The 23,533-nt window shown below is 34.8% G+C and overlaps 1 protein-coding gene across 1 annotated transcript; it reads right to left on the bottom strand.

Annotated features, from left to right (window-relative positions):
• Positions 1-354: 354 nt before the first annotated feature.
• LOC146953290 (mediator of RNA polymerase II transcription subunit) lies at positions 355-21,879 on the bottom strand. The gene is made up of 21 exons (XM_085708521.1): positions 21,683-21,879; positions 21,554-21,597; positions 21,336-21,435; positions 19,475-20,464; positions 18,437-18,671; positions 17,038-17,255; positions 16,563-16,764; positions 13,855-14,135; positions 13,529-13,612; positions 12,898-12,992; positions 11,692-11,854; positions 11,301-11,546; positions 10,319-10,489; positions 9,989-10,102; positions 9,777-9,902; positions 8,429-8,577; positions 6,595-6,835; positions 5,714-6,488; positions 4,731-4,912; positions 1,067-1,170; positions 355-962 (listed from the first exon to the last, which is right to left on the bottom strand). Exons 1-21 carry the CDS (start codon positions 21,800-21,802, stop codon positions 761-763), a joined length of 4,842 nt encoding a protein of 1,613 aa, XP_085564647.1. The 5' UTR covers positions 21,803-21,879; the 3' UTR covers positions 355-760.
• Positions 21,880-23,533: the final 1,654 nt, after the last annotated feature.

Below are 23,533 nucleotides of genomic sequence, written 5' to 3'. Positions count from 1 at the left end.
TAATTTCTAGGTTTGGTATGTTTCGAATTCTATAATTCAAAAAATCCCGATAAAGGGGTTCGGATTATATAATCCGTACAAAAGGTATTTTTTTAGAAGAAAAAAAAAAAGACACATGAGAAAACGCAATGGGAAAAGTAATAGTCTGTTTTTATGTTGCCATCGTCTTCAATTTTCAGTATCGAAGTCCACATCCTGTAGACATAGTGTATCAATAATGAATATCATCATCCCTTTTGGTAACCAATTTTTATCTTATCATCATCCCTTTTTTAGAATTGGTTAACAGAAAAAAAGGACTTGCCAGGCGTAACGTAACAGGTGTCTGTCGGCATTTCCACACTTTCTAACTCGTTTTTGAAACACTGAAGGTCAACTGAAATTGAATACAGACAAATGATTTTCTGATACAAAGTTGGGAAGAAATATACAATACATCAATTTATATACAACTCACGACTCTTACAATGTCTAAATTCTATGATGCACCTGTCACACGCAAATGACTACAAAAAAATGTATGAATCCACGATATGCTTTGTCTCTCTATACCAATTTTGAACTCAAAATTTCATTACTCCTATAAATATCTACCCACACACAAAATAACTATTTCTAATTTGAGTAATTGACACTTTTCTTCAACCTTTCTCTCTAAAATAATTTAAACCAAAACAAAAGGCCAGATTCTGCCATATTAATACTTATGGAAGACTGAGAACTTGCCATTTGCTGATATGTTAGTAGTATACTCATGAACCTAAGTAGGATTTGGGACTAACTTCGGATGAGAAGCTGCATAAACAGAAGAATTCACATCAGTATTCAAGTGTGAGAGCAGATGTTGAATATCTGGACGTAAACTCTCCGCTGCCCTTCCAATGAGTGCCAGAACATCTGGTCGAGGTTTGCTGCTAGCCTGCACAGGCCCTCCCTGCCCCTCATAGTGAATGACATGATGACTGAACACCAAGTGATAAAAATTAGTGGCAACGCAGAAAATAGGGATTTCAAGACTTGTTATAACTTCTGGTAAGACGTTTTAAAACAAATTGTTAAGACTTACAGGAAATCAATGATATCTGCTATCTCTGATGCATCAACAGCAGTTGATGTCTGGGAATTTTTTCCAAATACATCCACTAATACACTCAAGAGTATAGATAGGGTCTGTGACATTTTTCAGAAGATGACAATAAAACAGTTAATACCCAAAAAATTAATGACACATTAAAGTTCCAATAAATTATGTAAAAATGCATAATATTATCCAAACAATAAAGAAGACCATGAGCCATGAATAAAGGTAAACTAGACCTGAAAATAAATCAAAAATTCAAAACTTCTTTAGCACACTTGAATTTACACTCCACATAATTTCATTAATCAATGGATAAAAAAGGAAGGACATACTGAGACAAGACCTGACAAATCCTGATGTAACCATGTTAAATCCTTCAAAAATAATAATAGGAAATTTAAAAACTTGTTATTTATATATGACGATATTTGGTGTTCCTCTCTTACAGTAGTTTACTATGGTGGTAATATTTTACTGGCTTAATACATCCCCAGGTCCCTTAACTTATTTTCTCTTCTCACTTCAGTCCCTTAACTTTTAAATGTGTCAATTTGGTCCTGTAAGTCCTCCTCCGTTTACTAAGTTGGTCCTTTCCGTTAACTTTTTAAAAAAACTGTTAACCCCTTATCCACTTGTCATTTAAGATTTGTAATCAAGGGCTGGATTTAGAGAGCACACAGATATACAATAAACTCACAACATATGATTATTTCTATTGAATTTCCTAAAAATAAAAATAAAAATAAAAAAATCATTTCCCTTCGTCCTCTTCTCTGTTCCCTTCTTCCTCTTCTCTTGTTTATGCTCCTCCCTCTTGTATCAGGAAAAAAGAAAAAGAAAAAAAAGGTTCTTTCCCCAATTCTGCAAAACCATAAAATTTTCATCCCCAATTTTTCAAAATCAAAAGAAGAGTTCAAAGGGTAGGATTCAATCAATCAATTTGCAACATCACTTTCATCCCCAATTTGTAACATCACTTTCATCAAAAATTGGGGAGCTTCATGAGAAGTTGGATGAAGGTTGAAGATTAAGGGGTTGCTGAAACTGGTGATAAAGTTTCGAACTTTAACGATGGTGAGTATTTTCTGATGAAAGGGTTGCTGAAATTGATGATAAAGTTTTGAACTTTGTTAAGGGTGAAGAAAGGGGATGGTGGTGGTATCGCAGAATCAGTTACCAAATGGAGTTTCTAGCTGATATCGCTCCTCCACACCGAGGGGTAACCTTGGCGCAACTGGTAAAGTTGTTGTCATGTGACTGAAAGGTCACGGGTTCAAGTCCTGGAAACAGCCTCTTGTGTAAAACAGGGTAAGGCTGCGTACAATACACCAAATGGTGGGACCCCTTCCCGGACCCTGCATATGCGGGAGCTCTAGTGCACCGGGTTGCCCTTATCGCTCCTCCACACCAGGTTCTCATTTTTCAAAATTCTCATGTCAGGCTGTTTCAATGGCAGTTTCTTCTCTCTCTCTCTCGGCGACTTTCCTTCTTTTTTTCTCTTTAATTTTTTGTTTATAAAAAAAATTAAAAAATCCAGCACCACCGGAAGCAGATCGAAGGGAGGACAGTGCAGTGAAGAGGCGGAGGATGACGTCTGCGGTGGAGGAATTGTTTAAGAAGAGAGAAACGGCGGAGGTATGGTTTATTTGGAAGATTGAGGAATTGGCGATTCCGGCGGTAGAGGAATAGTGGCGGTGATGGTGCGCTACCTCTCTATGCCGGCGATGGGAATCATTTCTGGAAAAGGGATACAGATTTAAAAAAAAATAAAAAATAAGAAAGAATAAAGAGCAGGACACGTGGCGTATTTAGATGCTTGTGATTGATCGAACGGACAGAATTGAGCCAAAGTCACATGACTTTGTACAAAGTTAACGTTTTTTTGAAAAAAGTTAACAGAAAGGACCAACTTAGTAAACGGAGGAGAACTTACAGGACCAAATTGACACATTTAAAAGTTAAAGGACTGAAGTGAGAAGAAAAAATAAGTTAAGGGACCTGGGGATGTATTAAGCCTATTTTACTTCTAGTTTGTTATTTCTTTTGGTGATGTGGAACTCTTTAACACACCTCCTCACGCCTAGCATTATTGGGCTTGGTGCGTGGGATATAAATGGTGGGTGGCCCAATAGCAGAAACCTGATAGTAGGTGGCCCAACGGATCTTGGAGGAGGCTCTGATACCATCTTATAATTTGTGGTTGGGCCTAACATAACCCCGCAAAACCGGCTTATGAGGTGAGAACTGTCCCCACTTATAAACACTTGTTCAGGCCATCTCCCAACTAATATGGGACTCTAACAAATTTTCTTGCTTGGAAACTATGTGCCGCACCACTTTATGCTCCTTCCCACGTTTTAACTAAGGATTCTTGCTACTCTTTCAACCCATGAAGTTGGTGTCTGTTGCATAGGAAGATGATTAATAGGGGCAGTGTTCTTGTTACTCAAATTATTCTCAAATGGAGGAATTTGCCTCCTAAGCATGGTACTTGAAAGTTTGCTGCTAATATTGATCCTGTTATGACTATTCTACATAGAAAATGATCAATTGAAGAAGTGTCTTTGCTCTTAAAGTTCTAATCAGATGGAAAGCTTTGCCTCTTAAACATGGAACTTGTGATCATTCATCCTTGAGGACAAGGATGTTTGAAGGGGAGGGTATTGTTACAGTAATTTACTATGGTGGTAATATTTTACTTTTAGTTTGTAATTTGTTTTGGTGATGTGTCATTTATTTTGTAACTGCCTCAGCTATATAGCTAGGTCAATCATCTTGAATGAATCAACTCGTATTTCACAAAACTTATCTTCTCTATGACAACTCTCTTAATATTATTAAATTTACTCTTCATCACCGGAACTCGTTCAATCATTGAGTTCCTTGAGTTTGAGAACAGAATTTCTCAGTTAATCCCTGAAAATTAAATTTCACGTCTCATCCTCAAATGTGTAGAGACTCAAGTTTATTGCTAACCTTGGCGCAACTGGTAAAACTGTTGTCATGTGACTGGAAGGTCACGGGTTCAAGTCCTGGAAACAGCCTCTTGTGTAAAAAACAGGGTAAGGCTGCGTACAATACACCAAATGGTGGGACCCCTTCCCGGACCCTGCGTATACGGGAGCTTTAGTGCACCGGGTTGCCCTTTATGTGTCATTTGTGAGTCGAAAGGGTTCTAGAATATTCCAATGGATCATTTTGTAACTGCCTCAGCTATATAGCTAGGTCAGTCATCTTGAATGAATCAACTCGTATTTCACAAAACTTATCTTCTTCTCTATGAAAACTCTCTAATACTATTAAATTTACTCTTCATCACCGGAACTCGTTCAATCATTGAGTTCCCTGAGTTTGAGAACAGAATTTCTCGGTTAATCCCTGAAAATTAAATTTCACGTCTCATCCTCAAATGTGTAAAGACTCAAGTTTATTGCTAAATATTTGGGAAACAAAAAAGACTACAATATCAATAAACTATAAATAACAGAAACGAGTGAACTCATAGTTCTATCATGACTTCAAAAATAAACTACTCTCTCATGCATCGAAGGTTCAGACTCTTTGTATAGCATTTATTGTTCTCAACATCAAAGTATTCAACCTAGCAGACAAGTTGTATTAAAACTGTGGAATTGATAATTTTATGTACCTTGTTGAAAAGTGCATGAGCATTGGCAAGTTTTGGAAGGAGGGGGCTCATTATACGAAATGCTATCCTCAACATTGCGACTGACGTTACTGGCCGAAGTTGCTTGATGATAACATTAGTTCCTTCAAGCCATTCTTGAGGCAGGTTACTGAAGAAAGAATGAAGCAAAGCAACCACATTCCCTGTAATAAAAAAGGCCAGGATTCCTTTTAGGCACAACTAACCACTAAAAATAGAATGAAATTCACATAGATTCAATGGAAGCAGCATATCCTAGTAACCGTAAATCAATATAATAACACTTCAGTTTCTATTCAGATGCTTGCTGAGTTTAATGCTTAGAAAATGATAATCATCTACGTATAATGATTAAATTGTTTCCATACACCATAGAAACAATAACGAAGATTTTTAAAATATAAGGCTGTGCTATGAGTGTATTACAGAAGAAGCTTCGTAATAATCAGAATATGGTTAGTGGCGCCACGACAGCTGTCCTTACTAGTGACAGCTGTAACAACTCGGCAGAGTTTGTGTAGGTTAAGTCCTTGATAGATTAGGATAAGAATCGGCAGATTCATTCAATACAAAATACAATTTCAGTAACAGTGTTTCTCTCCTCTATCCTAGTATCTCATAAGTGTTATCTTCTTTTGATGTTAACTTTCTTAGGTAATAAATATCTTCTAGAACATCTATTTGTTAGTTGGCAACACTTCAATAGCCATAAACTTCATTTTGGGTATAACATATTTTCAAAATATTGTACTGTCCAATTAGTTTTACCCTGTTCTGTGTGATGTATTTTTCCAAACACCTCATACAGATCCTTTTTGTCAGACACAATTTCAGATACGCAAATATGTCAAACATAAGTCACAATTTTGAATATTAAGACAGATAAGTGATATAGGGAATTCAAATTATAATGGTTCAATTTAAGCAAGGAATTTTTCACTAAACAACCCTTTGCCAAACCATACCGATGGCTGTGGAGGTATTATCCTGTGCAGCCCATGTTGGATCTAACAATGCATAGCCAACAGCAGAGTCTATTTCCGCAAGAGACCTTTTCACATCTGTAAGCCACCAATTCTCTTTTATTATACGTGTTGTCTCCAAGTAAAGTTGTGAATGAAAATCAGAAGGAAGCTGAGCCAGAAGGAGGCCACAAGCTTGAATCAACAAGCAAGACAGTTGTTGACATGTATAACCACTTCGTGAAGCAAAGTTAGTGGTATTTACTCCAGAAGTTGAAGGAGTTGATCTACTTGCACCTATGGAATCTGTGCTTCCCCCTGAAGGTGATGTTGGCAACGCTGAACCTTGCCCTACACCATTTGAGGAGCCGTTGAGAGAATCATTAGACTGGACCAATGTTGGTTGTATATTAACAACAATTTGAACAAGTGATTGTACTATCTGAGAGGCAGACACAGGAAGGGAAAGTATTTCAACGACAGCAGTCTCAAGAACCAGCTGGGTATATGTGCCAGGATCCTGAATTTGGTAGAATGCCTTTTGACTCTCTGAAGCATTTGCTGGCCCAGACTGAGAGACAGCTGGTGGCTTGCTTTGTGAAGTACGCTGTGCACCGTTTGATGAATCTCCTATGGATCCCGATTTTGAGTTGTTATGTAATGGAGGAATGACATTATTTACTATTCCCAACAAAAGAGTCGTAAAATAGTCATTAGGAGGGCACATGGCAGGATTTGGCGAACTTATTTGTTGTGGGAATGACTCTGAAAAGGGAATCTGAAAGAAATACAGGCCCAATAATTGTTCAGAGTAATACCAATTTTAAGTTAAACAACTTTAAGGTAACAAAGAACTGCTGACAAAATAAAATGAAGTTCATTACCTTACTGATGTCAAGTACATTGAGTATTCGAACAATGAGCTTTCCAGGAAGATGGCCATAGAAATATGCAAGTATATCACGAACAAATGTAAATCTTAGAGGGTAATAAGCAAGCAATGGAGAATATAGGGCCAGTAGTCTTTCTGCCGTATCCATTGCATCATTTTCAATAAGTCTGTAAATAATCAAGGGGATGATTGGAAGCAAACGAGCTGCAATATCATCAAAGTACACAGGTTGCCTGGAACATTTGTAGCAGCCAGCATCAGTCCATGCAATTTTTTCAGTAATGGACCCGAAAAATGAATTAAATACTTAAATACCAAATAAAAAATGTAAATACATACAAAAACTTGCTAAATCGAAAATTGATTTAAGGAAGCTTCATTTCTCTCGTTGCAAGCAGAAATGCTGGATGAATTAACAAGAAGTGCACCTACTATTAGCTAAAGCTTATACGGTAATTTTGGTGTCCATTACAAACAACTGGGAGCCTCTTCGAAAAAAGAAAAGAAAAAACAACTAGGAATGCTTTCTCAAAAATTACTAAACAAATTTAGATTCAACTTATTTTCATAATTCTTAGTCTTATCATGATATGTTACTTCTTGATTGAATCATGTTATATTCTGCATGTAATTTGAATCTCCCAATTTTTAGTTTGTACACTTGGTGCATGTGTGTTGAATAGTCAATAGTCACATTGTAGAGTGGCCTAAATCTCATCAATCAGTGAGTGTATTTTAAGTTCAGCTATATAAAGCTACAACTGAACAGTGCATTAAGTTAATTGTAGTTCTAGTTCCAATTTTCAGAAATACAACTTCCATTTTCTCTCTGAAATTCTACCTACCTCAATAAGGAGTCGTAAATACATAGATATACAGTTCCCCTACTTAATGTACTCCCTCCGTTCCTTTATAATTGTCACTTTTGCATAAAATTTTTGTTTCTAATTAACTGTCATTTTCAAAGTTCAATACATCATTAAATGTTGTTTTACCTATATTAACCTTAGATATTTATTGCAGAGAGAGAAATATATGAAATGAGAAATTAAATGATTAAGGCTATTATAGGAAAAATATAAATTGTTGTATCAAAAGTAGTAAAAATATTTGTTGTGTTGGTTTGTGTAAAAAGTCAAAATGTGACAATCAAAAAGGAACAGAGGGAGTAAATTAGTTGAGATTATCGTACAAGAGATAGGACAAGCCTTTACAAAGATATAGAGTTTTTATGCTTTTTTGAAGAACGACCAGAATTTTCAAGGATAAATGTTTATCTATTACTTCTTTATTCTGATATTTCAAATAAGAAGTTACTTTTTTTTAATGTCGTATTTGCCTTTTTAATATTTATTTACATTTTTTGCCTTTGGTTTTAATTTCTCTTGTTATTTTATGATTTAATGGGGATGTCTTGTCTTATAAATTTGAACTTCACTTGTCTAGTTGTCTTATTTTTAAGTTTTCATCTTTTATTTAAAAAATTCTGAAGTATAAAACACAAGAACAAACAACTGATAAAATATTACTACAAGAATTCTTTTCTTATAATTTTGAACTTCACTTGTCTTATTTTTAAGTTTTCTTCACTTGTCTTATAATTCTCTAGTTTTTGCTATTAATCAATCTTTTATTATTTGTCTCATTCTTTTCTTATGGCTTCAACCACAAGAAGAATATTTACAGATCTTCATCAAATAACACAACAATTTGGTTTGAAGTTCAATGTTTTCAATTTTAAGAAAGAGTTTATCAACCGCTGTGACAAATAAAGATGATGGATCACAGCAAAGAAAACTGTAACTCATTGTTTCAAAGGAATGTACCTATCCTTCCATGAAAGATGATTTCCAAGAGCCTTTTGCAGCTCAACCCGCTTAAACATTCCTGTGTATAGCCAATGTTCAGGGTGCCCACGAGTTAAACAAAAGAGTTTTACTCTCTGCTGAAGCTCTTGCCTATCAAGCAAACTAATCTGCAATTACATCCAAAATATTATTAATCTTCGTAGACGAAAGATACAGAAGCTTAATTTCCCCTGGTTTATAGGAGAATGTTAACTTGGCCTTTCTATTATGTTCAGCTAGATCGTGATACATTTCCACAAGACATGCAAAGGGATTGATGACTTCTGATATACTGATGATTTCTTTCAATACTTGTTTCATTCTATTAATAAATGCGATGTTCAGGTATTCTAAATTTGGGAGCGGAAATAGCACTGAATCTCAAGATGTGAAACAGAGGAGGAAAAATATGAAATTTCACTACAAAAATATAATATCTACATTCTTCGGTAAAAAAAATAGAAACTAAATGGAAAAAAGTGGAAGAAATAGACGGAGCAAGATGCAAAGAATTAATGAAATCGACTACATAGAAATAGGATAAAACGCCACTGAGAATTGTTGCGCGGATAAGCTTGCGAATCATGGTCACAGCTTGGATGTTGTTTTTGGTGGGAGGCTTTCCCATTGTTTATTAGAGCTGATTTTTATAGACTTATACGGATTTTCCGTTATCCTTAGGTCTCTTGCTTTGATTTTGGCTTTTTGTTTCCTGTTTTTTCTGAGGGTTTTGGTTTAGTCCCCCCTCTTGTATAGTTTTTCCCCTTTTTAATAAATTTTTTGAGCATGGTGATAGAGGATGGGGGTAGCTTTGGGGTCCCAACCTAGTTGAGTTGTCAAGTTATCTCCTGATGCCTTCCTTCGCTTTTGATTCATAAAAAAAAAAAAAAAAAAAAAAAAAAAACTCTGAAAACATTTTTGGTTTCATTTCTCAAAATTTGTTTTAGTTTTACTTGTTGACAGGAAGAAAATAGATTTTTAAAGCGGGTCATTGTGATGGAGAGAAGATAAAATGCTAGGTTACTGATGATGCATTTCTAGAAATATAATGAAAATAGCTCTCTTGACATTTTCATCATTTCCATTTTCCAGAAACACGAGACAGTTGTTCACTTCAAGTGTCTCTTTTCTCCTTGTAAACAAATAAAACTAACACAAATTTTAGGAAACGAAAATAGAAAATGTTTTCACAAAGTAAATGGGCTCTTACTTTTCTCAAATTTTCAATCTCATTCTTTTAACTTATTTTTCTATTTGGAAAAAGAGGTCATGACTGGTGTAGGGATTAGAAAATATATATAATCAAAGAGAATTTGAATGTACGTACCACAATACGCAAAGCATGTGGATCATCATCACGGTCGGTGAGTGCAAGAAGCAAGATATCCAAAGGAAGTATCTCATTTGTCCAAACAAAAAAAGCAAGGCTTGCAATGGCTTTTAACATAAGGTCCTACAAAACAAAACTATATAAAAAATGCTAAAAGGATACTGATTTACAGAATTGAAAGATAAAAAGCCTCATTCACAGTTGTTAACCTGAATCAAGTGTCCTTGTTGAAGCTCTATTTGCATATGATGAAGCATAACATCAACCATTGTGTAAATGTTAGATGTCACTTCTTCAGGAGAAAATTCCCTCAGTACACGTCCCTAGACCAATATGGAAAACAGGTTAAGCATTTTGAGTGACTTAGGAGAGTTTTGGGAATAAAAAGGAAATATTTATACAAAGAAAGAATATAAGTGTCAATGAAACACGTCGGGGAAAACTTCCTTGTGACAACTAACAAAGATAAATTTATTTCAAAGCAGGAAATTTTAAAAGATACCAGCACAATGACAAAGATAGCAGTTACAGATAAATACCAAGTTTCCACTATTAATGTTCTCTGCATGGCCTTGCATTAGTATCAATGCACCAGCACACAAATACTGTCTATGCTGAGGGAAACTATGGTTGATGTAGGTCATAACATAATTACTATCTGCCGAAGGTGAAAGAAGCTGGTTGCACTGGTGTATAACCGTTTGTTCTGCCTGCACATATGTCTCAAATATTAATTTCCATATTTAGAAACAATATCAACATATAAAAAATAACAACATATTCACCAGATACAGTAATTCTTAAGCAAGATTTATGGACCACTGCTAGTTGTTACTATATTGATATTTCACAAAAGTAACCAAAGAGAAACAAGAAGTAAAGAGGCTCTTAGACAGCACCTAAAAAATCTTAATGGTGAGACAAATCAAGGAACAAGATTAAGCTTAAAAAGGTGTTTTGGAAGAGCTATTTTTGTAAACTTCTGAACGAAAAACACAAGTATTCTTTGAACTTAAATAAACTTGACCAAAGAATCTTTTTGCAAACCCAATTTGGAGTGCAAAAAAGATATAGTAAAATAACAACAGAGATGATGGACAATGTATGTTATTGATGGTTGATGATGAAAACAGAAATGCAGAAGGGAATAAACAACCCATACTACACTAGAGCATAGCTATCTTCAAAGAATGAAAACTTCTCTGCCTAACAGAAATGATTCCCTCATCATGACCTCTCCTCTCTCCACAAATTCACATATAAACGAATTCCCACTAGCAAACTTACTGCTCTCCTTCTCTCTCTATCACATCATCATTCTTCTCTCCCTTTCTATTATATGTTATATAAACTCTCCACACCATGGACCTGTTTTGATTGTCCAAGCCCATGACATCAGTTGAGGGCCTATCAATACCCCTTTTTAATTTGAACCCACAAGTTTGTCCACACCTTGCATTATGTGCCTTTGTTCTTTACTTAAGGCATGCCTGCATATATGAAAATACACCTATAACAAACCTGCTGCCATGTTTGGATTGCAAGGCTCCTTTTATCCGGTCGACCACTCAATGCTTCGCGCAGAACAGACGGAAAGTATCGTAGTGTTTTTTCTGACCAGGTATGTACACTGGTTGCCATGATTTGTTCCAACATGTTTTGGAGATAAGGCAGGTGATCAGCATCTGCAATCCCACGAGTCTTAATAAGTATAGCAAGTGTTACAACAGTCACTCGGTTCAAAGTTTCCGAAAATTCCGTTGGGCCCTGCAAATAGTTAAAAGAATATTTAGACAAGATATAAAACACCAGTTATGCATATAGAGTGATGACGGGGCTCAAATAAATAGCATATAATAGAAGTTTCTTTGCCCAAAAAAAAAAGTTACAACTTTGATACCAAAGCAAATACCTTTCCTTCCCTTTTCACCAAAAAGAAATCTCTCAATGAGAATATAAGATTCAGGCACAGATTTTCAGCTAATCTAAATACTCGATGATCTCCCCGTTTTCCTTTTAGAGCAGAAATTATCTTTGTAACATCATACATCAAGGCTTTGCTTTTTCCCTGATACCTACACAAAATGAACATTTTTTATATTTTTATATTTAAATCATAACTTTTGGCATATCTAATTACCAGCAAAATAGAATATAGGTTTGAACATTTTTTTGTACATGCAAATACACAGTTTTGGCTTTTATTTCCAGTAAAAAAAAAAATTTGTTTTAGCCCCTAAAACATGGGAAAATTTGCTTCTGATCCTCGCTTTTGATTTTAGTCTATGTACTAGTTGTTAACAATTGTTCTAGTCCCTGTAAAATGGGGATCATACTGATTTTAGTCTCTGAAATATGGATCATACAAGGACTAATTCCACTATTAACAGTTATTACAGGAACTAAAACAAACAAGGACCAAAAGCAAATGAAAAAGATATTAAAGTCTAGAAATATATAGCCTCAATTAAGTCCATTTCTGAAAACTAAATTCACAATTGAGTAAAAAGGTCCAAATGTAATGGTAATAAGGGTGTGCAAAATATTTGGCTTCCCCTAACCAAACCTTTCCATATGTCAGTTACTAAATTAACCAAACCAGCTCATATGACTTCAAGAACGGTAAACGGCACAAACAGGTGTACCCATTTTACTTGATTGGTTTACACCGATTTCACAAATCCCATAAATGGCACAAATTCGCAGTCGCATCAATACACCTTCTCTTATATCTTCTCCACCGCCATCACTCCAAATCAATCTCCAACCTATTTTCTTCTTTTACTTATCAACCGCTAAATTCTTACAAATCGATAACAATCTCCATGAATGTTGACCTCTTTTTTTAATTTAAATTATTATTATTATTTGATGCAATTTAGTCCTCTCAATTTCCTTGCCGTTTTCAGCACTTTTTGTTTGAGTACAATCCAAGCTCGATTCCTCTATGAACCATGTGCACCCCTAATGGTAAATGATCTTGTAGTGTTCAAATTTAAAACCACTTATTGAGCTAAAGGGAACAAACATGGGAAAAAAATACAGGGACTCCTTACAATTGCAACATATACTTATCTTTGAAAAAAGAAATTTAAACGGTCCATATAGAAACAATCACCTGTAAAGTGGAAGTAGTCGGTAGTTCAATATCTCAAGCACCAAAAGTGTTACACCAGGCCTGCTCAACAAAGAAGGACTCTTTTGCCCCAAATGCTGCGAGTGACATTTCCATGATATGTAATCATAACATCAGCAAACAAACAAATAAGAAGTATATAAGAAAAATGAATGGGCATCAAAATTTATCAAAATGCTTCATGAAACCACAGTGGAAAGGACAAGGACTTGGTAATGACCTGACCAAGAAAATGTGAGGGACAAAACAAGGCTATATTGTAATTTTACGAGATTCATAGTCTGCTCAGTACTCCACAAAAACAAATAATTATTATTAATTTCACGTGGACTGTAACAACAAGCTACATCAATTACTTCATTTTTCCATATAACTAATTTCCACAATATAAAAACATATCCGAAGCTAAAAGCTAACTTTCACTAGATGTGTAGTTCCACCATGGAACTTCACACATTTAGTACCCAGTTTAACATTTCAACAAAAGTTAAGAGCAAAAGTAGTTTCACCTAAGCAGAAAATGGAATCATAAAGCTAAGATATTTTAATTTACATATTGACATATAAACAAAAAAGTAGCACAAGGTTATCACTGAAGGGAGAATGAAATTACAATGAAATGTGAACGGAAAAGTGAATGAGGTGCAATAAGCAGCAATCTCGTATAAGTTTCAACCATTGCAATGCTGGGAAAAACCTGCACACAAAGAGAAGCTAAATATCAAAAGAGCTGTTCCTTTGGCTGATAAGAAGGGACATTAGAATTATTCCTTTCCAATTCTTTGAAGATGAAATCATTGCTTGAAATGGTATTATCAGGCCTTTCTCAAGTCTAAATGATATAGTATGATAAAAGACATACTACGACAGTATAGAGCAAATAAATCATGGTGGTAAATGATCCTTAAAAAGAGAGAGGAGGGGGGGGGGGGGTTGAACCTGTCCAGAAAACAGAGAATCTTCCATTTGATAAGACAGCTTCAAACATAAGTTCATCGAAAACCCCGATATCAATGACATGGGCAAGGGGTTAACTTCTCGCGTACAAACTAATCTTTCAGGTGGTTGTAGATTTGTTGCTGGTGCCAAATCAATAACTCCAGCAGAATTTAACCAATTCATTACTGTTTCAAGAGCAGGTTGTGCCATTGTGTAGGTCACAACCCAAAACATCCCTATTGAGCGTTCATCCATATTCATATAATCCATCATTCGGTCTCCTGATAATTCAAGGGTTTCTTAGAATGATAAAATCAGATAATACAAGAATAATAGTTTAACTACTATTTAACAATATTTCACTCAGCAAACTGCCAAAAACTATGGAAAAGGGTAAAGAACAAATGTAAGGATCTGAGAGAATGTAGCAAAAGAAAAACAGAAAATATAGTGTAAAATTTAATCAGAGAGAAGGAGCTACACCATGACACACACACAAAGTAGGATAATAACTGGATGACTTTCCTTATACTTGTGTTAACTATGAAAAGAAATACTACTAGTCTATAACTAAGCTGCAACTAGAGTAAACCATGAACTATTTCCAATTTACCATCATATCCAACAATAAAAGAAGATTGAAGTACAAAGGAGGAGGGATTCCAGCTTTCAACATCATGAAAATAGTAAAAAAAGTCAAACAGAAAGGAAGTGTTGATTGTACATGTAATTATATGATATTCTTTACTTTATTATTTGATTTAGTTTCCTTACATAGTTAGCCATTACTGATATTGCTCCCAATCCTGAGGTATTCAAACTCTGTTTCCCCCCTTATATTTAATTGTAGAGATTTACTACATAATAAAGACAATTATTCATACTATTCAACTAGGTATAAGAGCATTGTGGCCGACCCTCTCTCCTCTTATATAAGGTTCACATAGTCGTTTCCGTTTAGGTCAACATCAGTTGTTGCGATAGCCATTGAAATACAGTTGTTTGAATTATAAGATATATTGAAAGATCACATGACAAGGGCTTGTTTATACAAACAAAGATCATATTAATATTGTTGGATACACAATTGCAAATTGGGCAGGTGATGCAAATGATATCGAGGTAGTCAAAATCGAGATCCATTGTAGGATCGGGAGGGAGATGAAAGATCGTAAATCGTGTGATAGTAATAGGGATCAGAAGATCCTACTAGATTCACAAATATTATATATACATACATACATACAAGACAAAATAAATTCTATGATATATTAAAAGATCACATGACAAGGGCTTGTTTATACAAACAAGATCATATTAGTATTGTTGGATACAAAGTTGCAAATCGGGCAGGTGATGCAATTGATAAGGTACTCAAAATCGAGATCCATTGTAGGATCGGGAGGAGATGCAAGATCGTAAATCATGTGGTCGTAACACAGATCTTAAGTTCCTACCAGATTCACAAATTCATATATTATTTACATAGAAGACAAAATGAATAGATGAAGAAAAATACTTAAAAACACACCATAATTACTTGACAGTAAATAGTGACGCAGATAACTGTCACTTTTATTATAAAAAAGGGTCTTGCTAACGGGTGTCCAAAAGACATTGGTTAAGGAATCTACAGAAAGGGAAGATTTTCTCGGGATTACATGTTAACCAATTGTCAACGTAGTAAGTACAACATTTTTCTATACAAACTTGCCTCTTTTGATTCCTTTATCAATGCCCTAAGAACACTTGTTAACATTCTCCAAAAACAAGGCCTGTGTTGACAAAAATCTAGAAAGGGTAAGAAACAATCCAGTACCCGTGTTTCCCATTTTTTTCATCTTCTTTCTTCTCTTTGGTTACCGTTTTCTCCCTTTATTTTTTCCATCAAACTGAAGCAAGTCGCGATAAGGAAAAAGGCAGAAAGGGTTGCACGATGAGGGAGAAAGGATCGAATGACAAGGGAGAAAATTATTTTGCCGGCACGAACTCACTCAACCCCAGCAAGATCATAAAATCATATGATTCTACGACTTGAGCGCAATTTTGACTACCACGAGTGATAGAGGCATAATGTGTTATTATTAAGCAAAACTTAATTTTGTGGAAAAGCAAGCAAAATGTTGTTGCAAATATAGAGGCATAATATCACATTATGGCTCACAATATTTATAAACTTTTGTGGCGGAAACACTTAAAATAAGTGCTGAAGGTTTGTGAAATAGGTCTTATGGAGCTTGTATGTGATAACTAATCAGTATTTTATCTTTCCCCAAACCCATTTTTTTATTTATCAGGCGGCATCAAGACTTCGTCTTAAAGCTCCAACAATTGGCTGGATGATATCTTTATGGAGTCTCTATAGCCTATAGGAACCTCAGATAGATTATATATGTAACAAGTTGGATGCATATGATGTATATACTCCAACTAGAAGAAGAGTGTACATTATAATAATTATTAGTCAGTCCTTCTCTTTGTTATATTTGATATATAGTTTCCTTGGATTGTTAAGTTGTTTCCAAATTTCCCTCTTTTGAGAGATTTTCTCCTGTATAAATAAATATGCATAGTCTCGTTGTATATTGAAGACAATTAAACACTACCATTTATGGCTCACATTTAACTTGAACAAACAGCAAACCATTATCTAGTGATTTAACATTGTCATACATTAAACAATGATCAAATAGTCATATTTAATCTACCTTTGCTTCTCCACCATTCATCTATTTGCTTTCCTTTTTGAAGCTGTTCATTATTCAGGTATTCTCTGGCTGATGTGTTCAATGACCATATGCGTAAATTTTGACAACTGCTTACGAAATCAAGCAAGATACTTTGAGGACTATTAGGATCTGAACTTCTGTCCTCTCTATGAAATGATAATACCTTTCTGGTTGTTTCCACCTGCCATGTAGTGCCTAGGACATTATTATACATCTAATGCCAGCAAGAATAATTTCATGAAAATAATTTAACACACAAAGTTAAGTAGCAGTCCCAGCATTAATTTTTTTTTTTTTAAGTGGATGAAAAATTAGAAAAGTCCGGGTATGTAAAATATGTTTTAGACCTCAAAAAATATTCTCTCTTTGCATCATTAGGAAAGTAGAATGAGTAACAAATTTTGCTCGTCCACAACTGAAGAAAAAGACAATAATAATGTTTAACGTTAACCACCTTTCTAGAATCTGAATTCAAAGCAGTCATGACCAGCTCAATTCGTATAATCTGTGCAAGCAGCCAAGTCACGTGATTTGTCCTAAGTGTATGATGATCCCCTTCAGCAAGACGTGCCACCAGCTTGTCCACAAAATCGACAAAATTAATGCACCCACTTTTCATAAGAAAATAGAAAATGTCAGAGAAGACAAGCCATTCCTGCCAGCAATTTATCTCTGCAAAATGCAGAAGAAATTAGCTTCTGAAATGTGATAGACATGCTTTCCTAGAATCAATCATTTTCATTAGGATAAAAGATTATCTTATAAAAGAAAAAAGAAAAGAAGGCATGTCAGAGGGAGATGATAAGGAAAGATCAAAAGGAAGTAGCACAAGATGCGAAGTAGCTATCTAATAGTAGAAAGGTAATAAACACAACTGTATCCACAAGATTCCTACCTAAACTTGAATTCACATTACTTCTGCGATCAGTGTTTGAATCCCACCAAGACAATATAACATGGGTTTTGTGAGTTGTAATGCACACACAAGCGCGCGCGCGCACACAGTTCTATGATTATATATATAGTCAGGATACGGATAGTTTGACACCAAATCTCAACCATCTATCTTTTCTGAATCAATGACTAATAATAATTTTTGAAATTAACTCATGTGAGCATTACTTAGCGAATCCTTTTCCATTCCTTGCTTTTATTTATTTTTTCAATTATTGAAACTCAAATTATTGTTTTTTTCTTTCACAAAATTACTAAAACTCAATTTGAAAGACAATGAAAATTTGGTTTTCTCCTCCAAATCCAATCATCGGTGTTCTTTCTTCACCTTGATCCCCATTGGTTAATTCCCCCCATATGGATCGTAAACTTTATGCATATATATCCATCCCCTTTTGTTAAAACCCAACTTCTGTAAAATTTATTAAAATGGTCGCAAATAAAAATGAGATTATAGGTGTGTAAATTGAGTTTATGAATCAATTTGAACTGTTTTAAAGCATTCAAAACAAGTGCATATCTGAAAGACTGAATCCATGACTTATGGATATAGAAAACCCTTTGAATCAATAGTTATTATCTTTGGTTGAAGTGAATAAGGAGTTGGCTGTGTAGAATTTAAGATCAGGGAGAAGAAACCATTTTATGCGAATAATGGTATATGGCGAGAGAAAAGATGAGAAAAAAAAATGAGGTACTATGGTGTGGAAAATAAATTTGATGTCACCGTGCACTTTTAAGTGAATAATTAATATCCTCTACATTAAACCAATTTAATGGATGAGATTTGGTGTCAGCGGATCCTAACTTATATATATATATATATATATATATATATATATATATATATATATAGAGAGAGAGAGAGAGAGAGAGAGAGAGAGAGAGAGGATCATTGCCTGAATTTGTTAATTTCAATAGTTCTACGATTCTATCAATAGTTGCCTCACAGATCATCTCCGTAGAAAAAACAGCACCAGCGGTAGGCCCTTGAGTTGAAGGCCTGTAGGGAGAAGCCAGTACCAATACCCGTCTCCACCAATCAGGTGAAGGTGTAGTGCGGAGAGCATGCCGGATGCAACGTACAGCTCTCTCCCAGTCCAAACTTCCCTTCTGAATAGAGATTGCAATATCCTACAGACAATATCAAGACACTATTTATCAACTCGAGACAAATTATGATCAAACTCAAAGACAAACATTCCAACAAGATAGAATAAGACTGCAGAATATTGGACAAACTAAAAAAATTTAAATAATAGTTGACATTCAAATTGGAGAAATCAATGAGTATTAGAAAATTTATTAATGGACTGTCCATTAGAATCAATCATATAGATAGATATATTCAATAGATATATTCAATGAAAATAAATGAAATAAACAGTGACTAAATGCCATGCCACTAATATTCTATCTGTGTGGTAGATCTGGAAAAAGCCAGAAACACAGTACATGTATACATATTGTTATGTAAGTGGAAACGTGACGATCATATTTAACTTATTGATGCCCAAAACCGAAGCAAACAGGGTAACTAGATTTACTAGCTCAATCGTTTTTATAAACAGTTCTGAACAGATACATCAAATGGGCCACATAAATAAACTATTAATAACTCAAACTAAATCTATCAGAATTATGAAATCGATACCCTACTTTAAACAACTTTCCAGTCAACTTTTTATTTGACGTGTTGTGAAGGCCTGGTTGATCAAGTGGTTACTTGGCTAACCATTTTGCCTCACTTTCATAGCAAAAATCTTAGTACAGGTAGTGTTGATTTTAAGACGGTCATTATTTTGTATTTTTAACAAGAGATGAAAAAGGGTATTGTAAATATCTTGTTTGCTGAAGAATATGATAGTATCCGAGCATTCAAGTACAGTCTCATTCATCAATATTGAGTTTCTTGAAATAGAAATGAGATTTTTTACCTCTCCGTTCAATGGTTCCCCAAGGACACTTAAATATGAGATCGGTGATAGGCGCAAGTGTGCTTTTTCTTCACCTGAAATAATAGGTGTTGTCTGATTCAGGATCCGATGAGTCCCAAATGTAGGGCAATGTAGATGCTGGTCTAACATTTGCATGTGCATAGCCATCATATCTCGTCTCCTGTGGATCTCCAAGATAAGTGTAAATAATGCTTCATCATCAGGTATATTCTCTATGAATTGCAAATCACTGCGTAATAATTCATAAAAGGGAACCCGGCATTTTCCCTCATCAACTAAAAGCCAGATCACATCCAAGCAACTATGTAGCCATGCAACTAAGGATTTGTCAGGTCTCCATGTTTTTTGAATATCAGATTCATCAACTCCCTGTTGTCCCTGGTCCCAATTCACCAGCCAGTTCAGCATATGGTTGAAGATTTCGGCATATGTCACGGGTTTCAAACTGAACTCAAGACCAGTTAAAATAATCTTGCAACATAGCTGGCGAAGGCTACTGTAACTGATATCATTATTTCTAACAGATGGGCTACCTCTTTGTTTAGACTGTTGTCCAGCCGAGGAAATATCAGATGATTTTACAGGAGATAGAGCTGCACAAGACAACGGCTCAATAGATGACTGTGCAGGGGAGCCAATAGTATGGACAGAAGTCAATGGAGATGCGGGATTTGAAGACTGAAAATTAGAAGAATTAGCAACTGTGCTTGCCGGAGGCAGCATTCCCGACTGTGATAAGCTAGAGGAGGTAACTGTTGACACTGCTTGACTCGTTTGACCAACCGGAATTTCTGCTGAAGAAACTGAAGAAACAAGGGCCGGAAGAAAGGTGTCCCAGTTAATGCACCCAATACCGCACAAGCTCCGTAAAACAAAAAGCAGAAAGTCTGACCGTGGCCCATGACCACTACACTGTACGACCAGCGGTATAAGAATAGCTTCTGTCACGGAACGCAATTGCTCATGGTCCTGATATTAAAATGCACCGTTAACATAAATAAATACAACAATGATAACAAAAACGCATAAACATTGTACATGACCACTAAGTGAATGTTTGGTTTGCATAAGAGGAGAGATTGGGAAAATCATGGTGACTCGTGGTGATTTTGGCAAACAATACACTTTGTAGCCTCACAAAATCACGGTGGTTCACTGTGATTTTCCAATGTCACCAGTCATCCGAACATGCATTAAATATGATTGAAGATTTTCAAAATATTAATGATTTAGTCAACAACTACAGTTTTGAAGAATAAGTCCCTACTTAAATAAACAGTTTAATTAAGTGTTTATCATATAAGTGCTTATGTATAAGTTATATATATGTCAAAAGATTAAATAAAGTAAAGTTGTTTTCGTATAAGTTATAAACTGTTTTCATAAGATAAAAACAGTTCATGGACATATCATAAGTTGATTCCATAAGTTGTCCTAAATAGTTCTTGTTTGGATAAACAACTTAATTTGCAGCTTATAGCACAATTGCTTATCATAATAAAGCGCATATGCTAAAGATAAAACATAGTTAAATTGTTTTCGTATAAGCTATAAGTTGTTTTCACCAGTTCTCCCAAACCGTCTCACAAGTGCTCATGTCAGTAGATCCGAGCATACATTATGACAGTGGATAAGCTCAAATAAGTCGCCAAAAAATTATGACAGTAGATAAGCTCAAATAAGTCAGTCCAAACAATATATAGTAGATAAGCTCAAATAATTCAATCCAAACATGCCCTAAATCAACAATTCCATCTTTGCAGGCTTTCACATCACTTAACACAAAGCATGAAATAAACAACAAAGCGAAAATCCGTAATTCGAGGAAGAAAAAACTCACAGGAAACTGACTCTGAAGCTGCTCAAAATCAACAATGAATTGCTCATTCGGTGGCGGAAGCTCTCTGTTAATCGCATGCACACGTTTCTGCGTTTTGTTCCTGAAATCAAAAATTCACAAAAACACATTACAAAACCCTAAACAAATTCTCTAAAATACAAAACCAAAAACAAAAAACGATTCACGAAATTGAGCATTGTTGCAGTGAGTGAACTTACGGTGGTTCGCGGATTGAGTCATCAGGTTTGTTACGACTGTTTCTCTGAAGAAACGAAAACAAAATGAGGAAGATGAAAATATCGAGGAAAGAAAATGCGGAGAAAGAAAGAGGAGTGAAAGAAACTTACTCCAAGTCCTAAGTAGAGGTTGAAGAGATCGAGAATTGGACCACGCGCTGGGTGGAATTGAAGAGAACGCGATTGTGATGTTGTTGTTGTAATTGATCTTTGATTTTGAGATTGATCCATTTTCACGCTTTCATTCAATTTTCGTTTTGGTTTCTGGGTTTAAGCTTTGGAGTGTTGAAGCGGAAGTTGGGAACGTTAAAAGTCAAGTTCAGTGTATCGCATCGGTTAAATCCGATTTTGGCTATGTGTGTAAATAGATTTTCGGTCAAATACAAATAACTACCATTACTAGTACTTTTTTATCTTATATAATATTTTTTTTAATAATTTTTACCGTATATATTTTTTTATCATATACAACTTTTTTTTAAACATGCATCCAATTAAATTATGTTATGTATGTAACCAAAAATTAAATTATGTTATGTAGATTAGAATAACATTGATGAAGATCACCACGAGCCTATCAATATATATTTGGAAAATTCGATTCATGTAATCCATAAACACACGTGGAGCATTAGTTACGTCAAACGGCGTCACCAATAATTCATAGTTATTGTAACAAATCTTAAATGTTGTCTAAATTATTGGTATGTTTGGATTTATTTTTATTTTATTTGATGATACTTTGAGCGTAGATCAATCTTTGAAAAGATCGTTGCTCCTCTAAGTTGATCCGACTGGTCATCAATCTGCAGTAAGGAGATATTTATTCTTGATTGTGAGTTTGTTAAGTTGATGGTAGTCCATACATAATCGCATCCTATCATTCCTCTTGTTGACCGACATAATTAGTGCACACTAAGAAGACACAATGGGTTTAATGAAGTGTTTATGTATGAGATCTTCTAATTGCGTCTTAAGTTCCTTCAATTCAAACAAAAGCATTAGATAAGGTGCAATGGAAATAGGTTATGCTCTTGGAACCAAGTCTATATAAAATCTTATCTCTCTTTTCGATGGTATAGAAGTAATTTCGTTATGAAAAAAAAACATTTAAATTCATTCAACACTAGTATAACACTCATTTCTGATCCAGTTTCAATATCCTCTCTAAGCATTAGAAGAAAACTTTGTCCTCTATCAAAAAGGCATTGAATCATCTTATAAACATTGTCTAATAATCCCAAAAGTGGCATTTAACATGGGAAAGTCTAAAACTTTCCCACCATAGGTCAGTTGATTTTTACCATTAGATTAAAAAAGAATACCTATTTTATTATGGTCTGTCTGCACTAGATTTTTTTCTTTCACTTTCATTGTCTTCAACCTCTACCTATGGAATTTTACAGTCACTTTCAATGAAGAAGAACAACATAAAACAGCAACAAGAACCACACAAGTCCAATAATCATCATCACAATAACCAATAAATCATGAAAATAATGAATTAAGGGTAACCTTATTCTTACTTGCTCAACATCTTGATGAACAAGTTCATTGCATTCAAAATTGATTTTTGCAACATGCTCTAAAAATGAAGAAACTAACATAGACCCTTCAGACCCAAATCAGAAAAGAAAAAAAGATAAGAATTTTAATACGAAAACAAAGAAAGATGAAGGAAATGGAATAAGAAATATAGTTGCAACAAGGACGGCAAGAGTAAATCTAATTGAAACAAGGAGCACTCTGCATCTTCTCCTGTAATTCTTGCAACTAAAAATCAAATACCTACAAAACTAAATTCATTAAAACAATGAAATTTGAACCAAAATGAAAACTTTGAGGAAAAAAGTGAAAGGAGAAAGACCCATATTTCATCTTCCCAAAATCAAGACGTTCAATAGTAGAATGGTTGAAGGAGAGTTGAAATTGTTGTGTTTGAAGGAGAGTCACCGGTGGTGG

The sequence above is a fragment of the Medicago sativa genome, chromosome 1, assembly GCF_051527215.1.
Source record: "Medicago sativa cultivar Bolivia chromosome 1, Bolivia_mono, whole genome shotgun sequence".
NCBI lineage: Eukaryota > Viridiplantae > Streptophyta > Magnoliopsida > Fabales > Fabaceae > Medicago > Medicago sativa.
Note: the sequence above shows the minus strand (reverse complement) of the source record. Positions and strands in the feature narration are given on the sequence as shown.